The sequence below is a fragment of the Oryx dammah genome, unplaced genomic scaffold (genome assembly GCF_014754425.2).
Source record: "Oryx dammah isolate SB20612 unplaced genomic scaffold, SCBI_Odam_1.1 HiC_scaffold_10, whole genome shotgun sequence".
Taxonomy (NCBI): domain Eukaryota; kingdom Metazoa; phylum Chordata; class Mammalia; order Artiodactyla; family Bovidae; genus Oryx; species Oryx dammah.
The window spans coordinates 23,214,669-23,227,907 of NW_024070194.1; the positions used below are offsets into that span (position 1 = coordinate 23,214,669).

Here is a 13,239-nt window from a genome sequence, read left to right on the forward strand (position 1 = left end):
CTGAAATGCAGTGACCCAGGGACAACCAGGAATGAAGGTGGACAGAGAAGAGTCACCTGCATTTGAGAGTTCCAGGAGTATCCTCAAGGAAGGCCCTAGGGCCGTTGCATCAGGACTGAAAACCCTTGTCAAGGAAGAATTGCCCACGGGAAGGGGGATCTGCTCAAAGGACAGAGAACTGGGAACTCACACCCTTCCCATGAGACCTTCTTACGAGGACATTTTGTAAGATCAAATAGCCCAGACCATAAGGTAGAAAAACTCCACTCCTACCAAAAAGCCTTCAAACCTTTTCTTGAACAGTATTATAAGTAACAATGTCTATTCTCCAAAGGACATACAAAGTTAGCAGTTGGGATAACAGATTAAAGAAAGGTATCTTCCATGTGAAAACCAACAGGAGATTAATATGTAGGTAATTCAAGGAAGTCTTATAAACTGATGGCTTCCCAGACGGTGCACTGGTAAAGAATTTGTTTTGCAAATGCATGAGATGCAGAAGACATGGGTTCGATCCCTAGGTCAGGCAGATCCCCTGGAATAGGAAATGGCAACTCACTCCAGTATTCTTGCCTGGAAAATTCCATGGACAGATGAGCCTAGTAGAGTACAGTCCATGGGGTCACAGTCAGACACGACAGACCAACTGAGCACACACATACCTATATACTGATGAAGAAAATTCAGGAAACCCAAAAAAAGTGGGCAAATAAAAACACAATAGCATTATTTAAAAAGAAATTAACAACCCAAGCAGTAAAATTAAAATTTAAAATAAAACATAATTTAAACTAATAAAAATTTAAAATAAAAAGGCATTTTAGAAGTAAAAGATAAAAACAAAAAGCTTAGAAAAATAAAATGTAAGAATAAAATAAAAATACATTTGTAAACTTAAATAAATTGCATTAACCCCTTGCGAGAAAATTTGAGGGCCATTTCATTTGATAGCAACAACCATTTAGAATGCATGACTGTTTCTGCAAAAATGTTCATCATATGAAATTCTTACCATGTTTGTTCATCTGAGTTTGTTATTTCTTGGAAGAAAGATTAACATTTGATACAACCCTAATAAAATCATTTTTTAGACAAGCTGAACAAATCCACAAAAGACACTTAAAAGTTCATATAAAGTATTTATTTATAAGTGCCTAATTCACTAATCTAAGGAGATATGATATCATGCAAATAACACAGTTTATTATTAGCTTTTTACCCACAAGATGATGGCCAGAACAAAGACAGTAAATTATTAAGTACTAAGGCACTATATGGCACCCCACTCCAGCACTCTTGCCTGGAAAATCCCATGGACGGAGGAGCCTGGTGGGCTGCAGTCCATGGGGTCGCTAAGAGTCCGACATGACTGAGTGACTTCACTTTCACTTTTCACTTTCATGCATTGGAGAAGGAAATGGCAACCCACTCCAGTGTTCTTGCCTGGAGAATCCCAGGGATGGGGGAGCCTGGTGGGCTGCCGTCTATGGGGTCGCACAGAGTCAGACACGACTGAAGTGATTTAGCAGCAGCAAGGCACTATATATAAAACAGACAACCAACAAAGATCTACTGGATAGCACAGGGACCTATACTTAGTACTTTGTAATGACCCATAAGGGAAAAGAATCTGAAAAGAAAAACAAAACAAAACAAAAAATATATATAGCTGAATCACTTTGCTGTACACCTGAAACTAACACCACATTGTAAATTAACTATACTTCAATAAAAATAAACTAAATACATTAAAATTAATAAAAATAAGATGTTTAAGTAAAATGAAAATTTTAAAATAAGTTAAGTAAACGTTAAGAGTAAACTTAAACATTGACAATTTGTAACCTTTTAAAATGGAGAAGGAAATGGCAACACACTCCATGGACAGAGGAGCCTGGTGGAGGCACAAAGAGTTGGACACGACTTGAGTGGCTAAGCACAACCATTTAAAAAATAGGGAAAAAATAAGATAATACAAAATAAGAACATTATCAGCTCGACTGAGGCTGATAATGTGCTATGAATTAAGTCTGCTGGACTCACATGTCTGCCAGAAGCAGGCAAGAGGGGAGGAGGAAGGAAAAATATGTCTGAAAGGCAGCATCTGACTGCATTTTTCCAGCTGCTGTGGGCAGAGGGCAGGATGTCGGCCCTCATCACATCATTTATACATTTATAAAGTGCGAGCAACACACACACACAGTTCTATCTTCACTGCTGTTCTCTGAGGTCCCCCTTCATAGAGGAGCAAGCAGAGGCTCAGAGAGGGTGAATCGCTGTGCTATAGACACACAGCACCTAGGACCTCCCTAGCCTCTGAATCTGGGCTTCCCCAGATAACGTTCTTTTGAAGAGTTAGGTCTGCCAAGGACTTTCAAACCCAGGCAGGGGCATGTCTGACGTTAGGCTGGAACGTCCTGGACACTAGAGCAAGCCGACTTTCCTACGACGCATGACTGGTATCACCATTTATTAGCACCTACTGTCTCCCAGGTGGGTTACACGCACAATTTTGATCTTCAAGACAGTCCTATGATGTAGATGCTACTATTGTCACCATGGTACTGACAGACAACACTGAGATTCAGTAACGAAATATCTTCACACGAACATGGCAGTAGCAGAGCTGGGAGCTGAGCCCAGGCCTGTCAGAGCCCAAATCCCGCACTCCCTGCCCGGCACTAAACACTCTTCACAGTCACCAACTGAGCACTCACTATGTGCCTTTTGTGCCCCATCTTGCAAATTAGCCACCAGAGACACAGAAGGGAGAGGTGACCTGCCCAACATCACTCAGCTGGTGAGCAGCAGAGCCCGTGGCCTTCGTGCCAGTCAGTCGACCTCCCACCGCTCATCTGGGACATGCTGGAGACAGCTGTGCCTGCCTGCCAACAGCAGAGCAGGCTGCAGAATAGCAGTTGTGACATTCCTTTCTGGGCGTCCCCACCCTGCGGATGTGGGCACCGCAGTTGGTCTGCAGGGAAAGTGGAGGCTTCTGGCGAAAGGGAGTGGTTTCCCTACGTGGTCTGGGTCCCCCAGGCTTGCGCATGCTTTTCTTCTGAGCTAGTGAAACAGAACCCCCCCACCCACAAAAACCCAGAGAGGCCCCCACCAAGGGCTACAGAGCAGGGGCCCCGTGAATCACGCGACATTATAAGAAATCATCCCAGGGCGGGCGGGGGTGGCCTGGCCTGAGGCAGCAGTGCCCAAGATGAGGACAACGGGGACCAGACCATGCACTGTGGGACCCTGGAGGAATCCCCAGGGTGGGGCCGAGGGTGTGTGTGTGTCCTGGGTGGTGCTGACGGCTGCACAGAGCTGAGACAAGGAGGCTCCGGCCAGGGAGACCTGGAGTGGGGGGCACATTCCAACCTCTCCCCATCCTGGCTGTGTGACCCTGGCAAGTTGATAGCCCTCTCTATGCTTGGAAGGCCTCTGTAGAAAAACAGGATCCAACTACCTCGTGGGCTATTATCTGGATGTACTGGGAGAAGGCCAGGCAGGGTGGCTATGGACACAACCTTTGGAATAAATCATCTGGGTTTAAATCCTGGCTTTGCCAAACTTACTTGCCAAGCTAGTAGACTGGAACATATGAAATCAGTAATATTTGGCTTTTTTCAGCCTATAAAAATGGCAGTTTCACATTCTTTAACTAATGCTCCTTTCTCTCTTAGTTCAGTCTCCTCGTCTGTGAAATGTGGATAATAACATCCTTTTCCAGGTTGCTGCAAGGACTAAATAAGGCTGGGAGGCAACTGAGCTTGGTAATTGGAGTCTGGGCTCCGGGACTAGGAAGGATTTGAATTTGGCTGTGTGACCTAGGGAAAGTCACTCAACCCCTCTGTGCCTCAGCTTTCTCACATGTAAAATGCGGACGATAATAGTACCTACATCACAGGCTTATTAGGAGAATTTAGTCAGTTTATATGCATAGTACCTGACATTGGTAAATAAAACAATACAGGTAACAGCTGGCATAGAGGAAATAACCGTAAAACGAAATCAAAAAGAGACTTTCTAAACCTTCATTGCAGTGAAAATTAAGTACCTTTAAAGAAACAAATAAATGTTTTTAGGAACATATATGTGTGTGGATATATACATGAGGGGCAGCGGTAAAGAATCCACCTGTAATGCAGGAGACATGAGAGACATGGGTTCCATCCCTGGGTTAGGAAGATCCCCTGGAGGAGGGCACGGCAATCCACTCCAGTATTCTTGCCTGGAGAATCCCACAGACAGAGGAGCCTGGTGGGCTATAGTCCATGGGATTGCAAAGAATCAGACATGGTTGAAGCGACTGAGTAAGCACACTTAACCCGTTCCTTCTGGCTAATTGAGATGTGTGTCCCCATGAGAACCCCTTTGACACATACACGAGGTGTGTGTCCCTGGGTGTCCACAGAACCTGGGGCTGTTGTACGTCCTAACAGTGTCCACAGAAGGACTGGCTTCAAGGGCATGGCGGTTCTGCATGGGTCCCAGGCCTCCACCAGGTGCCTCTCGTGGAACCACACAGCCAGGCCACAGACCCCGTGTGGCACTCAGGTAACCCTGGAGGCCCTTACGAGACTCCTGGACCTGGGCTGGCCTCTGGTTATTAAGAAACCTCTGCAGAGCTGTGCAAGCCCTTTCGGTTGCACCCTCTCATCTAACATTTCTTCTGGGCCTGGGAGAAAGACAAAGCAGATGGAGCATTCCCAAGTGACCTGAGAAACTGAGGCTCTGAGATGCTCTAAACCAGACTGCAGGCTCTGGAGCAAGCTGCCTTCTTCTGCCTATCCAAGGCCACCCTCGCTGCCCTGCCCCCTTTCCTACATCCTCACCTCCACCCCAGCTGGGTGATCTTGGGTGAGGCACTTCCTCACCTGAAGCTCCTTTTTTTTTTTTTTTTATCACAAACACGGGTCTCCAAGGTCTCAACTGGCCTTTTCAGCCCTAGCATTCCATCATTCAATAATCTTTCTCCAGAACTCCAGAGAGAAAATGAAAGTTGAACTGTTCTGCAAACTGTGAAGAGCTATATGAATGAGCGGGTGGGTACTGGCAGCATTAGATGGACTTTCTAGAGCACTCTTTAGTAGGCGAGACCTGCTCCCATGGTTCTGGAATCAGGAACATTGGCTATGTGACTTTGGATAAGTCGGTTTCCCTCTCTGAGCCATCCTGCTTCTTCTGTAAAGGAAGAAGGGTAACCATATCCACTCGGCAGGGCTGCGGGAGGGTCGATGGGAAAGGAACATACAATGTCCACCACTCACCAGCTGCTTGGGGATGTCTGATGCAGGAGGACATTTAGACCCCGATGGATCATTCCATCTCCTGGGGCTAAAGTCCACCTTAAGAAAAGAAAACATCTTGGGAAGGACATGGCCATCACATTCAGGGCCGTCAGAAACAAGCGTAAGGACAAATATGTCAAGGGCGATTGCTATTTTAAAGCCAATTTAGCCTCCTGTTTGGAGCTCCAGAGCCAGACTTTTGGGGTTCACATCCCTACGGCTGTGTGACCCACGGGGCCTTCAACTCCCCGTCTGCAATCCCAGGATCCCCTGGAACCCTCCTCTCAGAACTGTCGAGAGGACTGCACTGGGCTCAGCTGACACAGTGGCCTCCACACTTTTTGGACAATAGTAAAAATTACATTGTTATGTCAGCACACACACAGTGCACAGAGTACACACACCCCCTCATCCACACTCACACATGCCCACATCCACGTGCATACACAGCTACACACGGGCACTCACATGCACCCACCCATGCACATATATATGTAAGCAAAACCCATTTCTCAAAATGATAACTCATCTTAACATCTGCAATGCATTCTGATATTTTCCATGAAGGGGGTTGGCAAACTATGGCCCATGGGCTAACTTAGTGGAAACAGTGTCAGACTTTATTTTTTTGGGCTCCAAAATCACTGCAGATGGTGATTGCAGCCATGAAACTAAAAGACGCTTACTCCTTGGAAGGAAAGTTATGACCAACCTAGACAGCATATTCAAAAGCAGAGACATTACTTTGCCAACAAAGGTCCATCTAGTCAAGGCTATGGTTTTTCCAGTGGTCATGAATGGATGTGAGAGTTGGACTGTGAAGAAAGCTGAGCACCAAAGAATTTATGCTTTTGAGCTATGGTGTTGGAGAAGACTCTTGAGAGTCCCTTGGACTGCAAGGAGATCCAACCAGTCCATTCTAAAGGAGATCAGTCCTGGGTGTACTTTGGAAGGACTGATGTTGAAGCTGAAACTCCAATACTTTGGCCGCCTCATGCGAAGAGTTGACTCATTGGAAAAGACTCTGATGCTGGGAGGGATTGGGGGCAGGAGGAGAAGGGGATGACAGAGGATGAGATGGCTAGGTGGCATCACCGACTCAATGGACATGAGTTTGGGTGAACTCCAAGAGTTGGTAATGGACAGGGAGGCCTGATGTGCTGCAATTCATGGGATTGCAAAGAGTTGGACACGACTGAATTGAATTGAACTGAACTGAATGGCTTCTTTACGTATGGCCTGTGAGCTAAGAATGGTTTAATATTTTTAAAGGTTTGTTAAAAAAAAAAAAAACAGGAAGAGTATGTTCTACAAAGCTTAAAATATTACCTATCTGGCCCTTTGCAAAAAGTGTTTGCTGACTTCACTCTCTTTTATTCTACTCTATACTGTTCTGTTTTATTCTATTCTACTCCATTTCAGCATTCTAAAAGCTAGTTGCATTTACTAAATTTATTTCCCAGATCTGCTGAATGATTGCAAACATTAGTTTGAAAAGCTCTGAATCAGCATGAGCTTCAGTTTTTTTCACTAAATGGAAGGATGGAAAGATGGATGAAGAGACAGCGGACTAATAGATGGATGAGAGGAGACAGGCAAACAAACTGAAGAGGGTCCCCTTATCCTGTGACACCTCAGGTGAGCAACAATCCCACCTCTGAGTCTCAGGTTCCTCAGCTGAGATGAGGACTGCCACCGACCAGCCTCTCTGGGCTATACTGAGAAGCAGCAGGATCCTGTCTGTGCCGTTTCTTTCATGATGGATTCATTTCTGACACCTCTAGGAGATGCTGAGCTCTCAGCAGGGACTGGAGTAGGAAACTGCTCCAGTAGTTCTTGACTACTGGAGTACTCTTGCCTGGAAAATCCCATGGACAGAGGAGCCTGGCTGGCTACAGTCCATGGGGTCGCAAAGAGCCAGACACGACTGAGCGGCTGAGCACTGACAGCAGCGATGATGGAGCACACCTCTGCTGTCCTCGTCCACACCTCATTTAGGGCCTGACCCCCAGGAGGGGCTCAGTAAACATTTCTTTGTGACGATGGTGACAGGCAAATGGCATCCGAGGCCCTCCATGACAGGATGCTGGAACTGTCTGCAGTCAGACCTCCACCCGCTCTGCCACACAGCCCCTTTGGCCCTTCCCACTGGCCAGACCCTCTGCTCCACCTGCGAGAGTCCCCAGCTCCTATGCTACTGCTGCTTCTGGCTGACAAATTCCCAAGACCTAGCCCTCTGATGGGGCTCCTCTCAGATGCCTCCTCCTTGCCACAAGTCTCTCTCTGAAGATACTAGCCTGGACACACATGTGTCCCAGATGCAACAGATTAACTACTGTGGGAAGGGGCGCCAGTAGCCCCCTCACCAAACAGTGGCCATGGTGGGTGCAGCCACGCTCGACCTCCTCACTGAGCAACTGGGGATGGGGAGGGATTGGAAGTCTTCATTTTCTTTATTTTCTCGCTCTCTCTCTCTGTGTCTTTTAGAACTGAGAAACATCTTAAGGATCTCCTAAACCAGCTCCTCTTCAGATGGGGAAAGTGAGGCTCTGAGAAGGGAAGACCAACAGAGCTCAGGAGACATCTTCTCAGAATCATGTCAGACTGATGGGATTTGAGCCTGTTTTACTACCAACCCTCCTTCTTGTATTGGGGGTGGAGGTCCGACTGCAGACAGGGCCAGCGTCCAGTCATGGAGGGCCTCAGATGCCAAACTCCAATAATTTGGTCACCTGATATGAAGAACTGACTCATTTGAAAAGACCCTGATGCTGGGAAAGATTGAAGGCAGGAAGAGAAGAGGATGACAGAGAATGAGATGGTTGGATGGCATCACCAACTCAATGGCCATGAGTTTGAGTAAACTCTGGGAGTTGGTAATGGACAGGGAGGGCTGGCGTGCTGCAGTCCACGGGGTGGCAAAGATGTGACTGAGTGACTGAACTGAACTGAATTGAACTCCTCCTTGTAGCCCTTGGCAAGTCTCTGATGGGATTCACTTCCTTTTCTATGCACAGACTTCGGAGCCTCCAAAACTCTGGGCCCACCTCCCAAATCAGCTGTTGGGAGCTCCTGGGCAGCTCTCTGCCTCTTTGGGAGCCTCAGACCTCTTGTCTAGGAAACAGGAGTAAGGCAGGCAGCGCCACAGTCAGACTTCACAACCCACACGCAGAGTTCCTGGCACGTGCTCGCCCTAAGGGTCTCCTTTGGTGGCTGGGCAGGGGTAGGCTTATCTCCACCCAGGGGAGAGGGAGGTGAGATATACCTTGCTCTGTGCCCAGCCATGGCCCTGACCTGGAGACTGGAAACCCAGGTCCTCCTCTATCACGACCAGTGCCCTGGGCACCTGCCTTCCGGGTCTCAGTCTCTCTGTCTTTGGGCAGGGGACAGTGCTGCCTGTCTGGACATAAACACAGGGGTTCTCAGTTTGGAGAATTATTATATTCAGTCCACCTAACAGGCCTCCGGAGTGGGCACTGCCATAGTCCCTGCACAGATAGTTTTATTTGTAAAGAAATCTCTATTTCTAGAGGCTCAGAGAGGGGAGAAGGGCAGAGGTGAGATTCAACCCACATGAGACTCCCTCCTCCCAGCCCACGGAGCATCCACTCTGCTGTAAAATGGAGGGGGAAGTGGTTGAGTCCTTACAAAGCACCTACTGTATGCCTTCGGACACCTTTCCCTGTGACTGTGGTGAATCGTCTCAAACGCCAAAGAGGTAGGCACAACCGTTCCCATTTCACAGATGTGGAATCGTGAATTGGAGAAGGTATGTGGCCTGCCCCAAATCACACATCCAGGGCAAGAGAGGGCCCTGAATTCCAGAGCTCCTCCCTCTGCCCTTTGCTGCCCCAGGTCCAGAAGGATCTAAAGGCACCATGTGAACGTGGGGGACAGTTGCATCCACAAAGTCCCTCCCCGGCAGGCCACAGACACTGAGGAGAGTCGGGCATAGCCTGTCTTCTCCTCATTGCCTAAATGAAGCTCCACATCAAGGCAGGGTTACAGACCAGGACCCCTCACCCTGCCTGTCCTATTGCCGGGACACCCCAGCATGTTCGAGAGAAACGTCCCCATCTGGTTCTGATTCATTTATACTTAATTAATCAACATGTTGTTTTGTAAGAGTCACTTGAGCTCTGAGAACCATTCTCAAGCCTTTTCTTTTCGTCTTTCTTGTCTTGGAAACAGAAAAATTAGGTTTCATCAAAAAACAGTGATGTTGGAGCTTGACGAAGCACGGGTCTGTGGGAGCCAGGCCCTGAGGGTGACAGCTCAGCCTCAGCGGCTGCTGGGCCCAGAGAACGTTCCTCTTGACCTTGCAGAGCAGGTCAAACGCTGGAGGGGAGGTGGGAGAGGACCAGGGAAGGGCATCCCTCCACACTAGCTACTCCTCAAGGGCAGGCCCCAGGTCCGTTTACCTTGACACTCCCAGATTTCCCAACACAGAGCCTGGTGCAGGGTCTGCCCTGTAATACTTATTGAATGAGCAAGGGAAAGAGAGAGAGGAAGAAAAGAAGAAAGGAAGGAATTAAAGAAGGAAGAGGGGCTGTGAAGGAGGGGAAAAGAAAGGAGAGGAAAGGAGAAAAGAGGCATTGCTAATATCTAGGTGCCTTCAGGACACATTCTCTTGCCAAAGTTAGACCAGAATGTCAAAGCTGGGAAGACCCTTGGGGATCTTGTGTGGAAGTTTCCAAGCAGCTGTCTTATGAAAAATGGTCGTTAATCTGTAACTGGTTTGGGAAAGGTCCTATTCTCTGTCCTCCACCTCTTCACCACGAATGCTCTGATAAGTCCTGCCATCAAGAAATCTGCTGAAGCCAGCAATGCTCAAAGCTATTTGGCCAAGACTCCCATGACCACCTTGCAGAATAGGTTACAGGAAGCTTTCTGCTACCCCGCTACCTCCACCCTAGTGCCAGTGGGGAAACCAAGGCTGTGAGTAGGAGGTAGGTTGGGGGAATCCACTCACCCAAAAGGAGTGGGGGGTGGGGTGGGACTAAAATCCAAGGCTATCTCCATTACACCTGACAGGTAAACAGAGTCACAAAGCCTCTCTCAGATGATGCTGCCCTGGACATGCATGTCTTCCAGATGCAACAGATCAGCAACCATGGGGAGGGGCGCCAGTAGCCCCTCACCAAATTGTGGCCGTGAACGGTGCAGCCATGCCCGACCTCCTCAATGAGCAACTGGGGATGGAAGAGGGACTGGAAGTTCTCTTCGTCTTGATTCTGTGTGTCTGCGTGGCATGTGTTTTAGAACTGAGAAGCATCTTAAAGCTCTTCTAAACCAGCTCCTCTTCAGATGGGGAAACTGAGGCTCTGAGAAGGGAAGACCAACAGAGCTCAGGAGACATCCTCTCAGCATCATGTCAGACCGGCTGGGATTCAGGCCTGCTTTGCTACTAACCTGCTAGGCAGCCTTGGACAATCAGTTTTTCTCTCTGAATCTCAGTTTCCTCATGCAGAAAATAAGCATCCCCCCAACCTCCCCTGGGCTGTTGTGAGTGACCAATGACATGACGGGCAGGAAAGGAGAATGTCTACTGCATTTGGCTACTCACTTAACAGACACGCTAACTCACTGAGTCTTACCCACATCTGCCCTGTGAGTTGGATATGAAGATCATTATTCCTATTTTAAAGAGGAGTTACTGAGGAGAGAGGTTTTTTATTTTTAATTTTTTTTTTTGGTCTTTCTGAGAACTGAGAAAATCTTAGAGAGGCTTCTAATAGACCCTCAGATGGGTAAACTGAGGTTCCAAGAGGCAAAGTGATGTCCCCAAGGTCACTCGGCTGGTAACTGAGGAAGCAGAGATTTGAAAAAGGCAGGCTGACTCCAGAGGCTATGAGCTTTACCATAAAAGGGCCGTTCACAGACCAGTGTCCTCATGAGGTCGCAGACTCCCCCCAGCTCACCTGAAGCCCACCTGCCTCTCCCTTCCCTGGACCCCTCTGTCTAGTCAAGCCTGGACCTGGAGTCCTTCAGGCCTCAGTCTCTCTGTCCCACCCAAACCCACCCCTCCATTCTCCAACAACTACTCTCAGCCTCCTGTTTCACTCCAGGAGCGATTTTGTCTATTCAGGGCTTTTTATTAAAAGGGACTAGAAGCCCTCAAAGAGCAGTCTTGTTCTCTTTCCCATGTAGACTTGCTCAAACCTAACACAAGAGCTGGAAAGAAAGAAGACACAGAGTCTTACTCACCTGCTGGTCAACTTAGCAAAGTTAGCCTGTCTGAGCCTTGGTACCTGGCTCTATGAATAGGATGATCCCTATGTCATGAGGATGTGGTGGGGACTACCTCCATGCGTGGAAAACCCTGGGCACAGAGGCTGGCATTTGGCCCTCAACTCTCAGACTGCCAGCTGGACAGAGGTCAAAGGGCTGCCGGCTCAGGTGTGGAACTCGCTCACCCTCCTCGGCCCCACAGGCTCTGAAAACCCTGGCTCTGCAGGGACAACCTCAAACTTACCTCCTGGGACATTCTGACTCCTGCAGGGAGGGAACATGGCAAAGAGTCCCAAGGTGAGAGTGCAAGGGGCCCCTGGCTTTGTGCCCCAAGTACATTTATAATCTGAACCTTGGTTCATCCTCTTAGTGGTCCTAGGAGGTCAAGATGGAAAAACTGAGGCTCTTGGAGGATGTAGATGTCTTCCAGGTCATCCCAGAATAAATGTTGCCCAACTCGAGTCTCCCTGAGCTCACGCAGCTCAGGGCCTCACCCAGGGGGAACCTACCAGAAACTACTGCCTTCTGGAAAGTCATACAGAGATTCAGGGTCTATACTGGGATGCAGACCAGGGCATCAGGACTCCCAGCTCAGGGCTCTTTACCTCACCTTCTGGCTCAGTACAGATGCTTGGGATGATTTCTGAGCCACTAACTCTGTCCCCTAGTTCCTTCCACCCCTAGCCTATGTCACCTGAGGCTTCCTGCAAAAGTCACTTTCCTTCCTCCCAGCAATACTATTATTACAGGGAGTGAGCATAAGGAGTCAGCCCTGCCAGCTCTTTCCCTCCCTAGAGAGGCTTCTTGGTCCAGCTTGCCCCACAGTATCCTGGGGCCTCAGTTTCCCAATCTGTAGAGTGGGGTTGACAGCAGTCTGGAAGAGCTAACGGCTTGGGGAGCCTGGCACCAGGCAGGTGCCCCTAGGGCCACCCCTCGACTATCCTGCTGCACTGCCCGGCCATCCTGCCAGCTGCCCCTCATACCTTGCTTCTTCCTTCGGTTCAGGGGGAGCATGTCCACGGCGTGGGCGACAAGCAGCAAGAGGCAGAGTGGCGCCTGCATCTGGGCAGCCTGGTTCAGGCGGGCGTGCTGGGCGCCCTGGGAGGACCGACGACCCAGTGGCTACCCTGCGGCGGCGGTGCTGCGGGGCGCGGAGCACCCGCGGGCGCGGGGTCAGTCCCGCCGCCAGGGACCCGCCGTCTGCCCAGGGCCCGGCCTCCAGGTCGAGTGAGGGCGTCGGCAGAGCCCGGACGCGGCGGGCTGGGAGGAGCTGGCGCTTCGGGGGCGGCGCGTTAACCCGCTAGGGGCGGGCGCGCGGTGGGGGCAAAGAGGGTCGCCAGGCCAGGGGCCGAGAGGTCGGTCTGTCCGGCTGTGAGCGCTCTGGCGTCGTTCCTGCGCTGCCCCGTGGCGGACACAGGTATGGTCCCCCACGCCACACACACAGGTACAGACGCTCAGACGCCAGGTGACCCTGTCCTGCTCTAGCCTCTCCCTCCACCCCACTCTGCCTCCGATTTTCTTTTTCTTCTTTTCTCCTAAGCCTCAAAGTGACCGGCACCTCATAAATTCGCCAGGGAAGGGGCCCAGGGCCTGGACTGTGTTTCCTCCAACCTTATCTACAGGTTGGAAGCAGCTGGCCCAATTTTAACCCTTTCAGGGTAAAATTCCTCCTTCTTCCCAACAAAGGGTATGTTTCTGCCTCCTGCCACCCTGCCCACTGAAA

General features: G+C 49.5%; 1 protein-coding gene across 1 annotated transcript in view; it reads right to left on the reverse strand.

The window, feature by feature from the left end:
- Positions 1-12,578, reverse strand: part of RSPO4 (R-spondin 4) — a 35,449-nt gene extending 22,871 nt beyond the window's left edge. Inside the window, exon 1 of the mRNA XM_040248771.1 lies at positions 12,500-12,578. Coding sequence (XP_040104705.1) covers positions 12,500-12,578 — 79 coding nt within the window. The remainder of the gene's footprint in view (positions 1-12,499) is intronic.
- Positions 12,579-13,239: the final 661 nt, after the last annotated feature.